Genomic DNA, 23,637 nt, shown 5'->3' with positions numbered 1-23,637 from the left:
ACTTCGGCTTTCAACTACAACCATAGTCACGTTGGAGCTGTAAGATGTGGTCAGGCCGTTCACCTATATACCCAGTAAGACACGATCGCTCGGCATACTCCGTTGTGACAAATAAAGGCATGTTTGTGGCCTCAAGCCACATAGACAGTATCTGGGCCATACCGTGACGAACAATAATTGTACAATGTGCCGGAAAATACTCCTGGCAAAACAATACCAATTCCATGACTGATGTACTTTCACAAGCAACGGTGCAGAATGAAGAACTAACGCTATCAAAACACTGTACCCTGTTCGAAATGAATCTGGAGCCATTACCCTATTAGCACTTCCGACTATATGGAGGATGAAGGTAACTCGATGTAATTCAGGTTAAAAATCTTGTTTCGCTGTCAGAATGCCGTTTTCAGTGTACAGGTGCCTGACTGGTAACCAAACGATAGAAGTTGTCCAAACTTCGGGCAAGTATAAGTTTTAATTTTGAAAGTTTGAAATTCTGGGCGAGAGGACACAAGGAGCCAGGTGATATTGGCGTCCTCTTGGCGCTGATAGATACCCCTCCTAGTTGCTGACAGAGAAAGGTCTGGATTTTGACGGTCAACCTATGTCAACACTTTATGACTGCTTTCTCACAGGCTGGACAAGGTATGCATCAAAGCTTATTGGCAACTGAAAGTTGTAGCGCTAAACGTTAGCATGTTGCTCATGGAAAATCAACAGGGTTCTGGGGGCATACATAACTTTTAACACTGTTAAACCCAAGCTTTTGGCAGTGGTAGAGGAGGAAAATCATTCATAATGTTTGACACTTTCTGACGTTTTACAACATTAATACTTTACAAAAAATTTTGAGGGAGTGTTGCAATTAAAGACTACCTGTCAAATTAACATTTTAGGTGGTTTGTTTTACATTATAAGTGTTATATACCTAATTTAACGTTACCATTACTAACATATTACTACCTACAAACAATCATTACGCAGCGCATTCCAAGATGTCAGTGTTATACTGAATTCATGCAGAGAAAGCACGCATCGCGCCAGGACACGCGAAAGAGATGGCGTCACCCACTAAACGCCATGATTTATTTTAGCCAAAAACAAGGGCGATTACTCTTAAAGCCATAATAACCAAGATCAACGCACTGCTGTTTTTTTCCGGCTTTTGAAGTTATATATCATGATTTTAACCCTTGACAAATGTTAATGTTTGGGTTTTATTAGAGAACTGAATCACACGAAACGATAAAATGCCATAATGCTAAGCTTAAGACCAACCTTTAAATGCTCAGTTTTCACCCTATGCGGTTTTTCAATAATTTTATCAGTCCCGGATCGGGTCATACCAAAGACTTTATAACTGATACTTCTAGCTGCCATACATGCATACAGTAGCAGAATGAGTGAATAATTATGGCATAACCCAACGTCGACAATATTTCAGCCATATCGTGAGGAGAGCATATTTACATATGTGCATCTGACTCTTCTCAAAAGGCATTTACTCGTGATACACGCATCACACCACACGCGCAATACACACCTCACACCACACGCGTGACACACGCGTCTCACCACTCACGCGTGATACCATACTTGCGTAATACACGCGTCACACCACTCACGTGATATACACCGAAATGTGGATCTCGCCCACATCGCAACAGGAGTGCGTCTTGTTCCATTTTATTCATCATGTAAATGTGATACACGCGTCTCGCCACGACAAGCCATACACGTGTCGCGCTACGACACACGATACACGTGCCGCTCCACGACACGTCACACCACACGTGTGATACACGTTTCACGCCACACACGCGTGATACACGCGTCACTTTGCATCTCGCCCACATTGCAACAGAAGTGCGTCTTGTTCTTTTTTTAATCATCATGTAAATGTGATACACGTGTCGCGCCAAGTCACGCGATACACGAGTTGGGCCACGCCACGCGATATACGTATCACGCCGCACCGCTCCACACGTGTCGCGCCGCACCACTCCACACGTGATACACGTGTCGCGCCACACCACGCGAAACAGGTGTCGCGCCACGCCACACAATACACGTGTCACGCCATCTTGTTGTGTCTGTTTGACACAAATGATGCTCATTAGTCTTAGACGATATTACAGTGGCAATATTCAGCGGGGTCATCGGTAACCTTTCGTGAGGTTGTGTGTTCGAACCCATCTCTCTATCTTTAAAGTGAAGAGGTTTGTCATTCACTTTTTGAGGTTTGGAGTCGTAAACCAGACTACTGTCCTTAATTCTACAGCACAGTGTTAAAGATCAATGTCAGTCTATTAATCAACCCAGAATATATACCTCAAAACGGACATTCGTATAAAAGGCTTTTGCCGAATGGACGATCCGGGTCAATAATCGCAAGGCCAATTTCCAAAACAACCTTTAACACAAATCACAAGAATATAAAGTACGAAATTAGTGTGGACGGATGTAAAGAGAAGCTGTCAACAATTTCGGAACGACACAAGGGAATGATTTAGGAGAATGGATGAATTCGGTACCCAAACCAAGTACCATTCTAGTATATAAGTTGTTGACAATCCAAATATGTATCTACATTGCGCTATGGTTGCAGCTGTTCATGTACGTGTATTCAACGTGGCGATCCAATACGATGATAGATTCGGCCACAGCCCCTAATTTTTGAAGTAATACTTTGTGACGTTGGTTGATATGGTTTCACACAGGATCTAACAAAAGCTACAAGGCCAGACATGTACAGGCTATACGCAGGACCGTTCAGTATACTGTTATCCAAGTAAGGAGAATTTATAATAACAAAACATTCTGGAGTCTGCGTGAAAGGAAGGAGGCGTTTTGATCTTTGTACAAATACAAATCCCAGATAAGATCTATCATATGGAGAGTCTGTGGTTTCCTCAAATATGGTGAAGGTGGATGTATATTTCGCAGCCATGCTAAAAAGGAGTTGCTGACGCTAACAGATCTCCAATTTGCCGTTTCGTGAATGGGAAAGACTGGGCCTGGTAAAGGCTATTCTTTGATAATCTCGTAATTGTTTTTTATTTCCTTGGTGTTTTATCTCGTACTCAAGAATATTTCATAATTCACATAGTCTTTTGATGGGAAGACAGCGGGCAGAGCCCAGAAACCCACAACCATCCGCAGCTTGCTTGCGGACACATATGGTTCCCCTGATCTCCACATACATGTAGATACTTTTAATTATATGTTGTGGAACAGAAGAAGTATTTGCTCCCTTTGGCGTTAATGTTGCGGTGGCAAGTTTTATTAAACACCGAAAAAACAATTAGTGATGAAATGAAAAAAAGGTTTTGGAGGAATACTACCAGTAGCAATGGGAGTAGAGAAATCCCCAGTGTAGATGTTTTTTTATATGGAACGTGTGCTTCCACCTCTTGAGTGACAGGTATAGAGTTTTCAAGTTTTCACATACAGTTGACAGCAGATTTTTTTACATTTGCACAACAGTACTTTTTGTGAAATGACTGTGCTTCTTGTGATGCCTTCGTTACGAGAATTTTCAAGTTTGGTTGAACAGCAAAGCTTTTTCACTCTGTAATAAAGCTAGCTCTGTAGGGACATTTATGCATGTTTTAATGAACACGATTACGCACTAATCAGTTTGAGAAGAGAAGGAAGCAGGTTGTTTTATAGATAAATAGCTTTTGCATTGCTTGTTTGGATGCTGTACTACTAGTTCGTGTAGTTTTTGTCATTTCAATACAACATTTCTTGGTCTTTGCCTTTATAAAGACGAGAGGAAGGGAGATCACTCTTACTTACAAAAGAACCACAATATGTGAGGCTCATGCGGGGTGTTGTGATTCTTTACAAATCTGTGTAAGTGGTTTAGTCTGTTCATGTCATGTATGGGAGTAAATCTAGACAGTAAACATTATAACTTACACCTGCGTGTTGCCAGGGGGTACGGCCTGATATTTCGTCGAGATGATCCATATTTTTAAGCCTGACGTCACGGCTCACGCGATGAGAAGAAGCGCGCGAGGTCCGACTAGGAACCTAGGTTGGGTTCAAAGAGAAAAACTTGCCTTAGCTGAACTGCTAGTTGGTCATTTTCGATTCAGTTTTCAAGGGTGTGTAATTTAAACCCCACGTTAGACTGTGTACAATGGCAATGTAACCTCCTCGGAATAGTTCAGTATTCTAAAAACTGGATAACATACTAGGACTTTTGTTATTTTGGGTGCATGACTTTGACCGACATAATAATTTATTGATTTCCCTGCTTGTTTAGCTTTTTGCATGATGTGAAAAAACACATGCTATAAATTGGTGATTGTAACAACGGGGGCCGAAACATATGTATCTCCCAGCTGATTGTATTCAAATTGCTCAAAGAGAATAAATTTGCGGTGTTATTTGTTGCTAAATACCTAGATCAAGCAAAATGAGTAGGGAAGAGGTACTGACCATACAATTATTTTTTTCTTTTTTGTATTAGCGGTCTGTTCCCAGATTGTCACTGCTACGTTCGTCGATATTTTCCAGGTTATTCAAAATCCAGAGCGGAATTTCGTCGGTTTGTCAAATGAATCATGTTCCGAAATCTTCAAAAATGTCTTACTGTATTACTGGCATTATACTGCTGTCTCAGCTGAAAGCGTTTTGATTGAGTTATTTGTGCGATGTGCACTGCACAGTGTGTGTTGCGCAATTATGACATACAAGAAGAGCTTTAGAGGGTTATCCTCGGAGATGCGTTGCGCGAATTCTCATGGCAAATATTCGTTCTATATTTATGAAGCATATAAACTAGTTGCACTCTGGGTCCTGATAGAGTTTGTCACTAAATCTTCCCTTAATGCCCTGGCTTTGAAAACACTCGTCGATGTTTGCTTTCAAAACTGGCGACGGCTACTACACTCTCCAAATTAATGCATTTCGATTTAAATTCCCCCAATGTGACCTTGAGCTTTTTCTCCACTTGGGACATGTAGTTGGAGGAAGCAGGCGTTGACCTTTGCTATTCCCATCAACATGGAGGTACTTGCTGTGCTATCCGAGATCTGATCGTTTCAGGCGATGTCATTCCGCAGACTTCGATATAATCTAGACGTATGAACTATTCCTTTATCGCAGGAATGGACGGCCGAGTACAGCTCATGGTCAATGATATGATGAATACAGAATACTTCTATTCGGCTTTATATTGGTATATGGACTATGAGGCTGAGAATCTGGTTATTTTTAGATAGTGTCCGCTGAGCGGTCATCCTATCTTGATCGTAGCCTTCGGTGGGTCTATAATGGGAAACGAACCGCGCCGTTCTAAAAAAAAAAACAGCACCCAAGGCAAACGCATTAGATAACTCCGGCCGAAACACTGCCGCTGTGGCCTGTGAGAGCGCTGTGGCGATCCCTGCTGCTGAACGAGTGGCTGGCTACAACAGAGAGCCTCGCTGCCGGTATGTCATCGAGAGTTAGCCCCACATCCGTCGCCTACAAATGCAATTACTGTCCCCGAAACTTGGTAGGTCCAGATCGGAGGTGATAACGCTGTGCGCTGTTCGCAGTGTTCGGTCTACGTGTTACCTTACTGCCAGTTGCTGACGGTTACTACTGTTGTTACGGGTTAGGGTTTGTACCTCGATTGTCGCAGAAACAAGCGTTGTCATTGAATACCTTGGTAGTCTTAGCGTTGTTTTGCAGGATCCTGGAATAGACGCAAAAATCTGTGGACTTGGACACCGGCAGTGTCAAGCATGAATACGTACCAGACAACTATGTTTGTGGTTGTAGCCATCGTCTGTACTCTCTTAACGACGTGGATCACTGGTTGCGCAAACGCGGATTCCTTCATGTCAAAAGAACAAGATACTACTCATAACGAAGCAGCCCTTGGAATACCCCAATCTCGGCGTCTTTTGGAGTACAGGCGCGCGAGTTATACTACGTTGAGAGATAGGGGTCAAGTGCTAATCAGTCGTTGGAAGAGGTACTCTGGTAAGTCACTATTACATTTACCTCTGTATATGCATGGTCAAGCCTTGAGTCGTTTCGTGATACAAACATCTTACTGTCCTGCCCTGATCAGTCCATTTCTTATCTTTTCACCTCTTAACACATTTTACAATGGGTTTTGTTTTCCAGATCTCTTAGAAAATTTCTTCCTTCTTTCGAAAGGATCTCCCTCTTGTGTTAGGCTTATTTGGTCCTATTTGCTGTCAGTGTTAGGACCCGGGCCGTATTATTTTACTCCCATTCATGAAATAATGTCAGCGTTGTCACACTTCAGCTTTGCACTTGTTTTAGCGGGACAGTGATCGTCTTGACCATAATAAAGCCTGCACACGTGGTTCTGGAAGCCACCTGCTGGGTCACATATGTGTCTGCGAGAAACAAAATACATTTATTCTCCGCTGGATTGGTAGCAGTTTTTGTCCCTGTTGCCAACACATTTTAGAGGTCAGTTAGCATCTGGATATATTCCTTTCTTGTGGTGTTCGATGTCGCAATACAGAGGACCTTGGACTTAAGCTGATATCATTTTCTGGAACGGTTCGTTGGCTGGGATGACCGAAAAGGGTAAATAAGGTGATCTCAGTCTACTCAACAGACAAACAACTTTATGCATTTGTTCGACATAGAACATAAAAAGATTTTAAGGAAGATCGATTCCAACAGAAATACACCTCACTGTTGCAATCCCGGTGAATGTATCAACAAATTTTGCACATTTAAAGCTTAAAATGGTTCACTTAACATTTCCTACAATAATCTAATTTCATCTCATACTGCGCTATGAGTACGCGGCAGTGGATTTGTAACTTAATTGTGAGGGTAATTCACAGTTTTACAGGACTGAAAAGCAAAGGTCAGTTTTACTCCAAAGAACCTGTAATGTACATATTGATAGTTCTATTGCTGGACTATGAACGAAAAAGCAAAATAAAGCTAACAAAACCGTCTGTTCGAGCCCTCGGTTCCAGACAACACACGGCGGTAAAGACAGCGAAATCAGGCCGGTATTGTGTTTTTAAACGCACATTGGAGGAGACTGCTATGCCACTCTGTCAGCGCTGATCACATGATTAAACTGAGCCAAACGCAAGACACCGTCTCATACTACCGTCTATGTAGTCCTATATCACGTGTTTACCTATACAACACAGTACAGATGGTCGTATATGACACAATGTCTCACACTGCCCTCTGTGTAGTCCTATATCACGTACTGACCTATACAACACAGTACAGATGGTCTTATATGACACAATGTCTCACACTGCCCTCTGTGTAGTCCTATATCACGTACTGACCTATGCAACACTGTACAGATGGTCTTATATGACACAATGTCTCACACTGCCCTCTGTATAGTCCTATATCACGTATTGACCTATGCAACACTGTACAGATGGTCTTATATGACACAATGTCTCACACTACCCTCTGTATAGTCTTATATCACGGAGTGACCTATACAACAATGTACAGATTGTAGACCTGTGTAGTCCTATATCATGTATTGACCAATAACAGATGTCATATGGTAAACAGAAACTCCGAGCGAGTGAAGAAAGTGAAAATTGTATAACCAGGATTAATTTTAGATGGCAAAAACGCTTTTTAAATTATATGTGATTGGAGATATCTGTAGCTGTGTACAAAATTTCTTAACAGATCCAGTACCATCTCTGAAGAAACAGCAGTGTGCATCTGTACTGGATTTATTCACAGTTCTGGTGCAATTTTGCCCGGTAAGAGAACTACGCCTGTATATTAAGTACAAGTACATTTTAGCAGTGGTATACGAATGTCATGCCCTTGTTATATAACCCTATAGGTAGTTTATCCCAGTAATCTGTGGCTTTATAGACTTTCCATGCCGATGTAGTACCACCGTATATGAATTCCAAACTCGCATTGTGGAATTATATGAGATATAATTCCATTTCTATATCCATATTTCGATCTGTAGGTTTACAGAAAGTCAATGAAGTCACACGCTCCTTATAGGAGTAATAAGGTGCGATTCACAACACTTCTGGCAAAATCTTAATCGGCGGCATTTGTCGTACAAGTTAAGTACGAGTATCGCAAGCTATGTGTTAATGAATGGGAAGTACAATTTTGTCGCAGAACGCGATTAACAACGGTCATGAGATAGCAACGAATCGCGATGGTCGTAGGTACATGTTTTCGTAACGCTGGTGTGACGGTGTTTTAGAACTAAATTTACACGAAATTCTTTGTCTAACTGGGGCGCGAGGCAGTTCTATGTTATCAGCACACCACATACCGAAGACACGTGTTGTTGAACACATGTGACATTTGAAGATGACCTTGACATCTCCAGATGGTGCCGGTTATGGTATAATTCTCTTGAACGTCTGTTGCTCAGCTGATATCCACTTAAGTACAATCGATCGGTGAAATACTTGGCCAGTAAGGAATAGTGTTCCTCCATCTTAATATACAGTTGATGAACTTGAGTGTATAGAACCCTATAACGATGACATGACAAAACACCACAGTGATTTTATAGGGAAGCAATAGTTTGTACACCATACCAAATATTTCTGTTTACTGACAACTATTTTTCTTTTCACTACTTTTTTGTAGGACCTTAACTTAAAACGAATACGTGGTATGAAATCTTTTAGAGATAATAGAAATATTTTCTTATTTACCCTTATGTAGAGATATTGAGGAATACATGCAATTTGGAATTTACACTGTAAATAGACTACAGCGTAGTCTTTCGTAAGATAGGTGATGTCGGTTGTCTCGTTAACGTGTACTTGGCGGCCAAGAGCTGAAGAAGTCCTGATCACGGGCGATAATCTTCTCCAACGATGCGTGACCGCATAACCCTGAAAGACTTCGAAATTCAAGGCGATTCCGCTTCTTGATTGCAAACATCACTCTTATCTGATGCTTGGACATTTTAATTTCAGACAGCGTAGTAACTACAGCTGTAGCATCCGAGTAAGTAAGTGATAACAAATGATTGCCGTTTGACATTGGACCACCATAACTGTGGCGATCGTGTAATGTCAATGTCGTCGTCACGAGTCTATTCAAACACTGGGAAACGCCACTATAGCTAAGTCATTCGTACTAATTTATAAATTTATTGGAGGACAACAGTCATGGTCTTTGTTAGCTGAGGATTCAGGCGAAACAAAATCAATCATTTTTTTGCCTCAATTCGTCAAATAAGCATTAAAGGAGAACCCCAACGCCTTTAGTTTCGTGCTAAATGTCCCCTGCCTGCAATATTTTGCTATGTCAGTATGTAAACTGGGTTTTAAAAATATTACTTCAACTAGTTCCACTTAAAAAAAACAAAGTTGGATCGCCTGCCTATATTGTGGGCAGCAGGGCCTTGGCCTGGTGATGTCACGCCATGAAGACCTGCATGTTGATGAACTTGTATTGGAAAGCCCCGGAAGTCATTGACAAATCCATGCAGTAGGCCTACCCACCGTGTGCTTTTCCAGAGGACATCATATGATTAAATCTATACACCTCATAATTAGCACCCTGAAAATCATACAAGTGAAACAGTTTTACAACAAATACTTTCAAAAGATTACGGAGTTGCAGTAGATTCTGTTAGAAGACATACAGCATAGCGACTCGGCGTTACGATGACCGATTTTGGCTCACATACCGGCCACCATAGGTGACCGCAAACGCGCTCTCGTATGGTTTGTCTAACACGAATTGGACATCCATGGACTTATGGTAATGCTCATGAAAAATTTGCTGCAGTTTCGCAGTTTTTAAAACCAAATCGAGCGATTTGCCTACCGGATGCCACACAAGGATGCGTGGAGTAGGGCCAGCTGATTGTGAGTTGCAGTGACGAGAACAAGGACCAGCTGATTGTGAGTTGCAGTGACGAGAACAACGACCAGCTGATTGTGAGTTGCAATGACGAGAACAAGGGCCAGCTGATTGTGAGCTGCAATGACGAGAACAAGGACCAGCTGATTGTGAGTTGCAGTGACGATAACAAGGACCAGCTGATTGTGAGTTGCAGTGAAGAGAACAGCCTGTTGCTCAGCAACGGGGAAAGTAACAATCGAGCTAATCTTTTATGTTTTAAAATGTTTTACCGGAAAAAAAGTAAACGAGGCTTGAATTACGTTGAATAGAAACAGCGCTTGGTAACACATAGAAATGCGAATTGAAATTTTGTCTGGGCTCCCGTTACGGGCTTCAATGTATAGCATGCAATGGGTATCACAGCGGCCTGTAGTCGTGGTGTGAACTCAACTGGAGAGCTGCCCTGTAACCTCGTGGCCGTTGTAGTGCAAAATAACTAAACAACTTTTGTATTCCAGGGGTGCATTCTTCTCTTTTTCGTTTGGCATTTTGGTGGGGGTAGTTGGGAGGATATACGTCTGGTCCATCGGCGGTTTTTTAGTAGGCATAGCTGAATTAGCAAGCTCAACTACGATCGAGTCCTGTGTAATCAAAATGTGTGTTTGATGAGATCGGGTCCACATTTTTTCAATCTGAGGCATTTTAGGTCATGTATGTAAATTTACATTATCCTGCGTTGTGTTACTACAGTTGTAAAGCCACACTTTGGCATGAATAATCTCAAATTCGTTGTAAAAGTATAGCGACTGTCTCCTGTGGTCTGTGTTGTACACATAGAGAAGCCTCACATGCTTGCAGGGAATGTTCCACCTTGTCGTCACAAGGTCAACAGATGTTTAATAACCAAAGTCCACCGTTTTTTCTTCCGTTTTCGACGTTTTAAACCATCGCAATCAATGTAGGGAACATAAAAGCATCTACGTGCAGTTTGGAAGGCCAAGCGCTGGTGTTTAAAGTCAAAGTTTAATCAAAATTCTTTAATAAAAGCAAGGGGTAATGTACATGCTAATCCATTGGTTGGCTGTAACCAAGAACATTTCACTTATATGACGGCGGCCAGCATAATGGTGGGAAACTGAGCAGGGCCCTGTGAAAACACACAGCCATCCCCAGGTAGTTGACAGACCTTCCCACGTACAACTGGAGAGAAAAGAGACAGAGCTGATGGGAAACTCGCGACAATTCTCACGTTGCTAGCAGAAACCCACGACCATCCGCACGTTGCTGGCCACGTTTGACCCGAGTGCAAAAATATTCAAGGAAAATATCAGATATGCATGTATCTGATGGACTTACATTTATTAAACATAATTCTGTATTTTACCAAAGCTTTTATTGGCACAGGACTATCAGTACTGTCCAGTTTTGGGTAGAGAAGAATGCTCAGGCTTACACTTTGTATTCTGTGCACATACGTGAATATGTGCGAGTATCCGGTTGCCGATGGTAAGCTCCTTAAGGAGGATCGTCTGTCGCACTCTAGTTGATCTACAGACCTGATGTATAAGAAATCGTGACCTCGAATCCCCACATACGAGCTCCAGACTGCTTCCCGATAAATATTTGACCGGTGAGCATAAATATTTGATTTGATAAATATTTCTCGGAGTTTTATGACCCATCATTTTATGACCCATCATTGTGACCGATCCGCGAAGGATGTCCATAGATCCCGTTGTATTTTTTTTTCTGCCGTTGTTTATTTTCCCCACCGGTCATATGCGTCCCCTACGGATGGATTTCCGTTGCCCCTCGGGACATGATTGCCAAGTTCAATTACCTCAGCCAGATGCTCATGGAAAACAGTGGAACCTCCGGGCGGAAACGCTCACCCGGATGTATTTAGCTTGCTTTGCTTTACTGCCTGTGGCTGTACGTAAAACTTCCTTCCATTTCAGGCAACAGTGGTCATAAAACATGAACTGATGCCGATATACATATACCGGCCGGCTTATACTAGAACGTGCCAATCACTCCTCGAAAGTTAGAGTCGGCAAGACATTACACATTCATTCACATTTCAGGCATGTCTGTTCCGACAAAAGATCACGATGCTCTTGGTACATTGATCATAGGTCAACAGCTTTTCATCCGGCACCTTCTTTGCTTACTGTATATATCTTTAAACAATGATGGTGTCAGGTGGAAATTGATAATTACTTAAGTGATTATTGTTTATTCCATATTTCTGTCGAAACCTGGTGTTCTGTGTTTTCGTAGAGACAGGTCTAATATTTATAGTTCTGGAACTCCTATTCATGTTGTACAAATGGTGCACAAATGTCACTATTCTAGTGATTTCGAATTGAAAATGTTGCATAAATCCTTAATAGTGAAATAATGGCGAGCCTCAATTACCATATAGAATGACAACAGCCGTTCAGTTGAAGAGTAGTTCCCATCGCTGTCGATCTACCCCTGACTACTACGTGTGATCGGGGTCTTTAATTCCAACTCTAACTGTATTTATATACTCGATTAGTGTTTAACGCTGCGCATGTGTAAGAAGTTTTCGCTGATATTATGGGAACAGTTTCATAGGTTAGATTAAACGCAGTGTCAAGTGTGAAAATCGGCCTTTGTTCAACTCACCAGATGTTCCATGTAAGACATATATATATTACATGTAAGTAAAGGGTTTACAACCAAGAACATACAGGAGAGCACCGTTCGTCATTAGTTGATGTGGTCTTCTCCACATATCTGTCGGAGACGTGATGTCAGACTGAGAGGTCGGATAGGTGATGTCAAACGTATGTCACAGCGTTGGTCTGCATTAAGATATAATGGGAGCCACGATAACAAATTGATGGGTTGTTTGGGAGTAGGTCATTTAAAATGACAATTAATACCATTTCCCGTCATCTGTCACCATTCTGACGAACCCTGTTAAATGTAAATATAACCACCATTGTTTTTAAACGGCATTCATTGATAGTTCTTGTTTGGCGAATTCTCCCATTTCTGGTGTGAAAACGTTGCGGAATTTAAAGCCAAAGCCCGCATCGTAAAAGCCACCGCTATCCACCATTTGCTGACCTCGACGAGTTAAAGAGAGAACCCTTACGGGAGACGTGATCTGACATTTACAATATTGCCGACCACGTGTCTTTAACGTATTCACCGGGCGTCATTCAGGCCTCAAGAGACTAGTCCGTTTTAACAACCTTCTTAGGAATATCTGGTGGCCATCTTCCCCAACCGCGCAACCTTTTACGGCCAGAAGCTTGTGGCTACCTGATCAATATAGCTGCCATTTCCTTCAGAATAACAAATTCGTTTCGAGAAAGCTCTGCAATTTTAGAATACAAAACTATTAAGAAAATACCTTCTTATTGCATGACATTTCTGTTGTGGCATGCTTAACCACCCTGGAGAGGGCATTAATCGATTCATATAGTTTATGCTAGGTTTGTCTTACATTTCCTCTTGTAACTAGTGTTTTTCACACCCTACTTTTTCAAAGTACATATTTTTCATTAGACTGAATCCCATTGCTTTCCCTTTGTGTTCATTATTCAGATCCCCCTCACCCACACCCCACCCACACCCCACCCTCATCCACTCCTCTACAGAGCAAAACGTCGTTATCTGTAACCAGAGACTCAACCAGAATATTCAGTGCAATCACTAATCTATGTAAACAGGCAGGTTCACGGTCGTAACACATTAAGGAGAAATTGTGAAGTATTAAAAGTGAATTTCTGTGTCTAATAGGTGCATAAAAATACAAAGATATGGAATGCCGCCTTTCCTCTGCCTGCAGGCAAAATATGAATGGGTTTGAATCCGGATGCTGCGTGCATACATTCCGGGGTGGGATCTCCAATAATACCCATAATCTAGGAATCTAGACGACTTTGACACTACACTTAAAAAAGTTAATCAAGTTGGATCATGTCAAACGCCAACCACAGTCTTTGGCAGTGATGTTTATGTCCATATAGTGACACACGTATTTTGCGGAATTGCCCATTATCGACCGAAACGCGTCGTAAACACAGGACAGTTATTTTTTGTTCTTACGTGTTTTCAACTGCTTCTCCTTGTCGACCCATAACCATCATCCATTCAGAGCTACTAACGGTCTTTAAAGAAGACATGACCTCTACTTTTCAAATGTCTGGACCTTTCATTGGCCCTGCATGGGACAGGGCGTAAAGGACAGGCTCGTATTATTTCTGATTGATTTTGTAGCTGAAAACGGTGTGCTTCCTGGCAGATAAGCTGTTACAAATGTTTCCAAGAGACAGTTATTGACTGTCTCTTTCGCAATCCGATTTTGCACACGAAAAAGAATGTGCTGTGGAGAACAAGAGAATGCCGCCAGCTTACCGGATTGATGATGGACACTTGAGGCTTGTTCATCCAGGGGAGGATAACCAAGACGTCAGACGTTTTGAGAGGCCATTTCTAACTGTAAGCCTCGAATGTTGGGGTTTCAGCCGGCTGAAACAAAATGAGTGAGCACAGATAATTCCAACTTATCTCCATATAACATTCCAAACGATAAATGGACTATACAAGATCAAAAATCATGTTTGGTTAATTAATGTGGTCAGACGCATTGATATATTATATGTACAATTACAATATACAATGTAAATAATTAAAAAAAATACACAGGAATATAGTTTGTAAAGATAAGTCAAACTTGTATGAATAGATAATCCCAAAACGTAATAAGAAAGGGTCAGATATCATTGGTGATTTAACATTGTAATGCGCGCACACAGACACACAGACACACGCAAACATAAACATATATATATGGTGCACTATTAAAGATCAACTGTTTCAACATAGTCCAACATATATATATATATATCACTGAGGGTTATCAAATTTCTTTGGCTATGGACAGTCATGGTCGGAAAATATGGCCTTTAAAATATTTTCTTTTTCATGTAATACGTCAGGAGTAAGAACGTTTTTTATGTGGCCATTGTGAAGTTCGGTAAGAAACTGGTCAATCAGGGTGTCCTTCACAATATAACAACAGACTTACATCACTGGACATAAAAGCAGAGCAGTTATTGTAGTAGAGACAGCATACCGTCATACGTAACTGTTGAAATACCTGTTAATTTCCTTTGGTAAACATCTCTTTCTAACTGTTCATGTAAATGCTTAAATAGTAGCAAATTAGACGGCCGTTTGCACCATGGCTGAAACCGAATTAGGTAAAACGAAATGAAGTGATGTTAATTGCAATTATTAGACTCCATGCATTCTGTAGAATTACTCAGAATGCTGTGTTGTAGTCAAAATTAACTTACGCTTTATAGTTTATTCAATACACTTATCTATACACTTGTTTGTAGCTGCATGGTGTTGGAGTTTTATCATCCATGGCCTTTCCACGAAAGTCTAAAATAGTGTGAAGGTTTAGGCCTATTTGTCAAGTGAAGGACAGCACAGCAAACACACAAACATAGGATTGATGTTTGAAAACCAATACCAAGGAAAATCATTGGCTGTCATATCCTACACTTTGTCCAAAACTGTCTTCGGCTGAAATATGTACCGCATGTTAAAATCCATCAACTGGGTCCATGTAATCTGTACCTCAGATAGTAATACAAATGAACTCTAGGCTCAAGCTGAACGCACGATAACAAAGAACTTTTTATCATGCTCATGCCCACATTCTCTCCGATAGTAGATGGGAGGATCTGCCAGCAATCTACTGGTGGTCGCGGGGTTTCTGTGGTATCTTCGCGGATTTATTTCGCCATAAATCTGGCCCCTGTCGTATACGTGAAATATTCGTGAGAAGTCAAATAAAAATCCAATCAAATACCAGCAAAGAGATAAAATATTTGTATAATGCATCATTCATGGATATCGTTAGTACAGGAGAATACAAGCTAACGGGGTTAACATTAATACCTTGGCAAAGCCATTCTCCTGTTCGGGTTGGCGCTATAGTCTCTTCACCAGCACATTCTTCTCTTCTCTTATCATTCATACATAATGGCGATGATAAAAAAAATTCGATGCTACGTTTAAAAGAGTTATTCACCTCGGTTAATATTTTAAATGCACAATGTTGTCATGGAAACGAGCTAATTTCAAAATAATCGCTCAAATGCTTTGCATAATTGGCTGATAAGTTAATCGTCAACATTGAATTCTTTTATTCCGCGTGAGCTTTTAAATTAGCTGTTACTTTATCTCGTCCTTCACTGTCAAACTGACGTGACTTGAGATGTGATCAGTGAAATCTAATAAATCCCAATTACACCACCGCATTTTTACCTAATTCTGCTGAAGCCACGATGTTAGGGCTGTATGAGCTCCATGGATGGAAGCATTTATACGAGCAGTTGGAATAAAACCCGGATTGAGACGGATTGTTTGTCATCACTTCCTGCCTCATCCCCGTGACCTCAGTGACCTCGGCGTTGTTCAAGATTTCTGAACACAATTTACTAGTGGTGGTATTGACGCAAAGTGAAATGCAGAGAGCGGCGTATCAGCTGTAAGGAGTAGGGTATTCACGGAGTTACGTCATTAATACGTATAGTTAAATAAAAGGGTCGCCATGATATCGTACAGAACGTGCTAGAAACCGCTCACGGACCTCCGTGGCTATGTTGTTTAGCGCGCTAGCGCAGCGTAATTACCCAGGAGTCTCTCACCAATCTGGTCGCTGTGAGTTCAAGTCCAGCTCATGCTGGCTTCCTCTCCGGCCGTACGTAGGAAGGTCTGTCAGCAGCCTACGGATGGTCTTGGGTTTCCCTCGGGCTGTGCCCGGTTTCCACCCACCATAATGCTTGCCGCCATCGTATAAGTGAAATATTGTAGAGTACGGCGTCAAGCACCATTCAAATCAAATAAAAACTCAGAAACCGCTTAACAATGCGACCGCTCTGTTCTAGCTGTTTTTCTTTTATTTCCGGTCCTTGTAGAAAAGTCAACTGCGGATACATTGTCACGGATTTCCCTAGGCTCTGTCAGTTTTCTTCGCACCATAATCTTGACCGCCATTGTACGACGTAAAACGCCAAATACTAGTAAATAAATGAATAAATAAATATACTGATGACACACCAAAGACCATGTAATATATAGCATATATCATAGAACTTGAAGCTAAAACAGCCTTGAATATACAAGCGCAGCAGATTGAGTGATTGGAATGAGGCTTATTCTTACCAGATGCTATGGTATGGTATTGTCAGTCTGGTAGTACGATGTCAATCCGGTAGTACAATGTCAATTTGGTAGTACGATACCAGTCTGGTGGTACGATGTCAATCTGGTAGTACAATGTCAATCTGGTAGTATGATGTCAGTTTCGTAGCGCGATGTCAATTTGGTAGTGGGATGTCAATCTGGTAGTACGACTTCACTTTGGTAGTACGATGTTAATCCGGTAGTATGATGTTAATCTAGTAGTGCGATGTCAATCTGAGAGCACGATATCAATCTAGAAGTACGATGTCCTTTAGATGCCAGTGCGGTAGTACGATGTTAATCTGGTAGTATGATGTCGACCTGGTAGTACGACGTTAATCTGGTAGTACGGTGTCAGTCCGGTAGTACGATGTCAATCTGATAGTATGATGTCAATGTAGTAGTACGATGCCAGTCGGGTAGTACGACGTTAATCTGGTAGTACGGTGTCAGTCCGGTAGTACGATGTCAATCTGGTAGTACGATGTTAGTCGGGTTGTACGATGTCAATTTGGTAGTACGAAGTCAGTCTGGTAGTAGTATACGTGTGAACATCTTGAAAAGGTTATGATATAAGCCTATTTGGAGGCCTTTTTCATTTACACACAAGGGAAACAGCAAAACCGGTTTGGATTTCTATTTGGTAATAAAGTCATGATTCATTTGGTAATGAAATCATCACTTCATGGTTTGAAGGTAGTATATGAACATCGAATGGACCTGATTTAGAGGTAGAGCATTGGCAATAACATGAAAAGAGTTTTACATCGAAAGTTACTTATGGTTACTTTAGCCTCCTTTATATGATAACAACCACTTAGATTTGCATTGTCAGTGCAGAATACTCCCCTGCAGTTAGAGAACGTGTCTGGTAACGAGCCTTCATTAAACGCGCCTTAACTAATATCATTTGATATCGACCGGCGAAGGCGATTCCGTTTCTAGGCTACGATAGCCTGGACTTGTTACATCCTATAGTTCTCACAGCTCGTTTGTCTCAAGGCAAAGAGTGGAATTATTTATAGACCATATGGTTTATTTCAAGTTTCAGAGAATAGCAATTATGATTAAGAAGCTGCACCTGTGGTTCATCTTAAATTCATTTTTTGTTCTAGTCATATTCGAAGAAAACGCCTTCATTGGAAGAAAAGTGTAGTCGCTCAGAATATAATCCCGTCTTGCGTTAAATCGTGGCCTATTTAAACCTCAGTAGTTTCTTATTCGGAACTGAGTATACGATTTGTACATGCGCCAATGAAACGGAAGCAATCGGAAATTGTTTTCTTGTGGTAAACTGTAACCTGGCTTGCAAGATTGAGAAAATTATTCTATATGCCACTTTCTGACAAATGCGCTGTAGCAAAATATCCTTTCCAAGTTCACGCTTACATTTTTTCTTTGCAGTTTCATTATTTTCACTTTCTCTATTCGACAGCCTGGCTTCGGTCATATATAATTAGCTATGAATATGTCGCAGTTTAACCATCAAATTAACAAATAAATGTGCAGCTTGATAATGCCGAGCATTTCAGTTCGGCTGATTACTTCAGCATAAGATTTTCAGTATAAAGAATATAATATAGCAATATAGCTATCAACGATTATTCCAAAGTTTGCTATATGTGTTTAATGTTTACATCAAATGTATTTGAAATATCAGTGTCAGTTATTTATCAAGGAGCACTCCATTAAAGGCGTATGGGATGTGTATTGTGTCCCTAACAACATGCACTGAAGTCTGTATTATCTCGCGGCATCATGTACGGATGACTGGCGATGATTTGATTGGTTGATTGTTTGTTTGTTGTTAAGCGCCGTGTTATAGAGTTTTTCACTTGTATCGCCAGGTTTATGGCTGAAGGAAACCAGACTGCCTAAAATAAACTTCTTACTAAGAGGTGTTTGAGACAACTCCTGACTCTGTCCTTCATTCGAAATCCACTCTTTCCGGCCGCAGCATGTGTAGGTTGTCAGTGGTAACCAAGACATTGTCCTGCAAAAATGTGTATTAAAAACAACAGTAAATTGCAAGGAACTAATAAAAACAAAACATACTAGCACTACTTATGAAACAAATGCACATTGGAAACGGCCGTTAATGGCACATGCACAAGTCTGCGCTTAATTAGATGTTGAAACCTATGCGCCTGGTTCACAGGCAGCTCAGTTAGATGTCGAAACCATGCGCCTAGTTCACAGGCAGCTCAGTTGGATGTCGAAACCTATGCGCCTGGCTCACAGGCAGCTCAGTTGGATGTCGAAACCTATGCACCTGGCTCACACGCAGCTCAGTTGGATGTCGAAACATATGCGCCTGGCTCACGGGCAGCTCAGTCGGATGTCGAAACCTATATGCCTGGCTCATGGGCAGCTCAGTTGGATGTCGAAACCTATGCGCCTGGCTCACGGGCAGCTCAGTCGGATGTCGAAAACTATGCGCCTGGCTCACGGGCAGCTCAGTCGGATGTCGAAAACTATGAGATTTAATAGCAGATTATTAAGAAGGTCCGTGGCACAGTTGGTTAACGCGCTAGCGCAGCGTAATGACCCAGGAGCCTCTCACCAATGCGGTCGTTGTGAGTTCAAGTTCAGAATATGCTGTCTTCCTCCGGTCGTATGTGGTAAGATCTGCGGCAACCTCCGGATGGTCGTGGGTTTCCCCCGGGCTCTGCCCGGTTTCCACCCACCATAATGCTGGCCGCCATCGTATAAGTGAAATATCCTTGAGTACGGCGTAAAACATCAATCAAATAAATAAATAAATAATTTACCTGAATGGGTTAGCCGAGGGATGTTTAAGGTCATATACCAAATCCTCATGGTGTGCCAATGCCGAACGTAGAGCGGAGCTAATTTCGTCGAAAGTCCAATTTGTATATAACGAGGTGATATCATCCGTGACTAAAAAGTACAGTGCAGTGGTGAGAGTGCTTTGTGCAGTGTATTTATGAAGTCACCAGTGTCACTTATGTATGCCGACTGTCGCTTGATAGTAGGAATAAAGAAGTAATCCAAGTACCTACCCGGAATTCTAGACTTATCTGTGTCAGATGATTCCGGAAATTTCGACCGGCTATCCGATGTAGTTGACTGACACTTTATTTACGAATTGCCATGAAGATAACTGTATGAGATATCCACAAATGTATCTAGTCACCCATAGACTGCACGTGGCTCACTGATAATGTCGCTATGGTATTAGGAAGTAAATTGCTAAATCTTGAAGATCTCTTTCTTATAACTAGATCGCTGATTGACAGTAATGGATCCCGTTATGTGTAACCAAGATATGCCAAGATCTCCACATCACATTGGGGTTGAGCGATTTTCATGTCGGCCGTAAGAAATCCTGCATTAGAATATAAACTAATCTAGTTCTGTCGTCATATTAAGCAAACGACAGGACAATTGGCTTGCTTTTGTTGCAGAATTAAAGATAGCAAATAAGGGCTGAACGATAGCTTTGTGCTAATATTAGATATTCCTAATGACTTACGTCAAAGGTATCAAAAAAGATGACTTATCCAGATTAAGGCTTGTGACAAGGACCGAGATAAGCGAATTGCTAATAAAGGAAATGCAATAGCGCTTGAACAATGAGGTCGCGGGTTCGATCTCAGCTTTCACAAATTTAACATTAGATTGGACATACAGGCGGCGTACTCTTCCTGAGTTTTCTGGGCCTCGGTGATTGAGGAAGTTAGCCTGCCAGAGTAGCGCAATAACCCATGAGCCTCTCATTAATGACATCGTTGTCAGTTTAAACCCAGCTCATGCTATTGCCCTCTCCGACCATACGTGGGAACGATCATCTAGTAGCCTGCGGGTGGTCGTGGATTTCTGCTCGGCTCTGCCCGGTTTTTTCCCACCATTCTGCTGGCCACCGTAATATAAGTGAAATATTATTGAGTAAGGAGTAAACATCAAACAGATCAATAAATAATGTTGTGTTTTGACTTACACAAGAAAGTGTGCTTTCAAAACTTTAATAATGTTTCGGTGTCAATGCAGCAAAGTATTTTTCAGGTTGCTCCTTCCCTTACACGAAGAGAAAACTACATGCTTATCTGGCAGAGAATGTTCTTGTAGTATTTGACAGTGCGTGCATTGTGGCAATCAGTTCAGTATAAGGATAACTCGAAAAACAATTAGTATCAGCAGATAGGCAAACACTAGCACCAATCCCTACCTTACCTGAATCAGGCTAAAGATGTTGAGTCTGAATATCTTCAGCCTGAAAGATCTTCAGCCTAAATATCTTTTCTCTAAACATCCCCAACGATTTATTTTGTGGTGAACTATCAGACCCTTGCTTTCTACATGTATGCAAATACATATTGCCTAAACCACACAAATGCTACCAAAACACTATACACACAAACGTACAAACATTGTGGACACAAAGATTGCCAAATACCAACACAGTAAGATATTCAATAAACATAAGGATTGCCCGTCTGCCACCAACCTTGGGGTGGTCGTGGGTTTCCCCCGGGCTCTGCCCTGATTCCTCGCAAAATAAGGCTGGCCGCCGTCGTATAAGTGAAATATTCTTGAGTGCAACGTAAACCACCAATGAAATAAATAAATAAATCAAATAAATAAATACATAAATAAAGATAGCCCATACACATACAGATTGCCAATACACATACAGATTGCCAATACACATACAGATTGCCCATACACATACAGATTGCCCATACACATACAGATTGCCCATACACATACAGATTGCCAATACACATACAGATTGCCAATACACATACAGATTGCCAATACACATACAGATTGCCAATACACATACAGATTGCCCATACACATACAGATTGCCCATACACATACACATTCCCAATACACACAAACATAATATATTTATCTATTTATTTGATTTGACTTTCATGTCTTATTAAAGAATGTTGTTTATACGACGATTATAGCTACGGCGTGTGATCATGCACACAAACATGGCTAAACCGACATAAACTGGCAGTAGAGAACTGAAAACTGGACATTTTCCCCCCATAAAACGCGTGTTAGTGCAATTTCTAAAAACGGATTGCACCATGGATTGAACGTACTTACTTGTACCTTGCTGTAATCTGACTGAGATGGTCAGGATATCGATTTAGAGATTGCCGAAATCTGACTAAGGTCGCTGGGATAATTTAATGGGTAAGTAGCAAGAAGTTGAGTTCTCCGTAAGTGATCGATTTTCCCCGGAGTTTTATATTTTTTTACGGTGTACGGTAATCACTGGTGCATTTTTATAATGTATAATTTTCCTTCCGTCGCGAAATTTTATAGAAGAGGATGAGGTTTGAGATTCCACTCGGATAACCGTGGGAAATTCTCACAGGATTATGAGTAAGTTCAAGGTTTATGTCTATGGTTAGTAATTAATTTGCTTGGCCTTTACCGATGGAGTATTCAAACACAGTCACAGAAAGGGCATGTTTACCTACAATTTCACTGACCCTGAAATTTTGGTTCTACGAAATCGTGTAGCACACCATTCAGCATTGAACAGCTTTTACCCGTACGGTTCTCATGTACGACATTCTAGTTTTCCATGTTCAAAAATACACCATCTTAATTTGTCAGTTCCAAACGTGCACTACCAACACACCGTGCATACATCGTACAAAATGTCTTATACTGGGTACACGAAACTCTTCCCAGAAAAGCGTGTTAAATTGCTCTCCGCAATGAGAAGAGTGTGAAGGCTGTAAACATTTGTATACAAGTCAACTATAATAGGCGTCCCAGATTAATAATCGCAAGTCCAATTCCCAAAACAAAATGCAACACCAAAGGACTATAAATCTGGGGTTTGTCCCATCTGCAACACGTGTCTATCTGGCTTGTCCCATCTGCAACACGTGTCTATCTGGCTTGTCCCATCTGCAACACGTGTCTATCTGGTTTGTCCCATCTGCAACACGTATCTATCTGGTTTGTCACATTCCCAACATGCGGATATCTAAAATGTCTCATCTTCACCATGAGTCTATCCATCATGTCCCATCCACCAGAACGCGTCTATTTAATTTGTCCCATCTCCAACACGCGCTTATTCACCTTGTCCCATGTACAATATGCATCTATCGAGCTTGTCCCATCTCGAACACATGTCCATCTAGCTTGTCCCATCTTGAACACATGTCCATCTAGCTTGTCCCATCTTGAACACATGTCCATCTAGCTTGTCCCATCTTGAACACATGTCCATCTAGCTTGTCCCATCTCGAACACATATCCATCTAGCTTGTCCCATCTCCAACACATGTCCATCTAGCTTGTCCCATCTCCAACACATGTCCATCTAGCTTGTACCATCTCGAACACATGTCCATCTATCTTGTTCCATCTCAAACACATGTCTATCTGACTTGCCCATGCCAACACGCGCCTATTCAGCTTGTCCTAATAACTAACTCGCACGCCCGAACCTACAGTCATGGAAAAAATTATTAGACCACCCTTGCTTTCTCCCATTTCTTGTTCATTTTAAAACCTTGCACAACTGAAGGAACATTTGTTTGGGCAAAGAAAGTGATGAAAACAGAAATAGTTCAT

The 23,637-nt window shown here is 41.3% G+C and overlaps 1 protein-coding gene across 1 annotated transcript in view; it reads left to right on the top strand.

The window, feature by feature from the left end:
• Positions 1-5,728: 5,728 nt before the first annotated feature.
• LOC135478068 (DOMON domain-containing protein FRRS1L-like) overlaps positions 5,729-23,637 on the top strand; it is a 116,930-nt gene continuing 99,021 nt past the window's right edge. Inside the window, exon 1 of the mRNA XM_064758333.1 lies at positions 5,729-5,982. Within this exon, the coding sequence (XP_064614403.1) occupies positions 5,742-5,982 (241 nt within the window). The 5' untranslated portion in view covers positions 5,729-5,741. The remainder of the gene's footprint in view (positions 5,983-23,637) is intronic.

The sequence above is a fragment of the Liolophura sinensis genome, chromosome 11 (genome assembly GCF_032854445.1).
Source record: "Liolophura sinensis isolate JHLJ2023 chromosome 11, CUHK_Ljap_v2, whole genome shotgun sequence".
Classification (NCBI taxonomy): domain Eukaryota; kingdom Metazoa; phylum Mollusca; class Polyplacophora; order Chitonida; family Chitonidae; genus Liolophura; species Liolophura sinensis.
The sequence above is the reverse complement of the archived record's forward strand: the minus strand, read 5'-3'. Positions and strand labels throughout refer to the sequence as shown.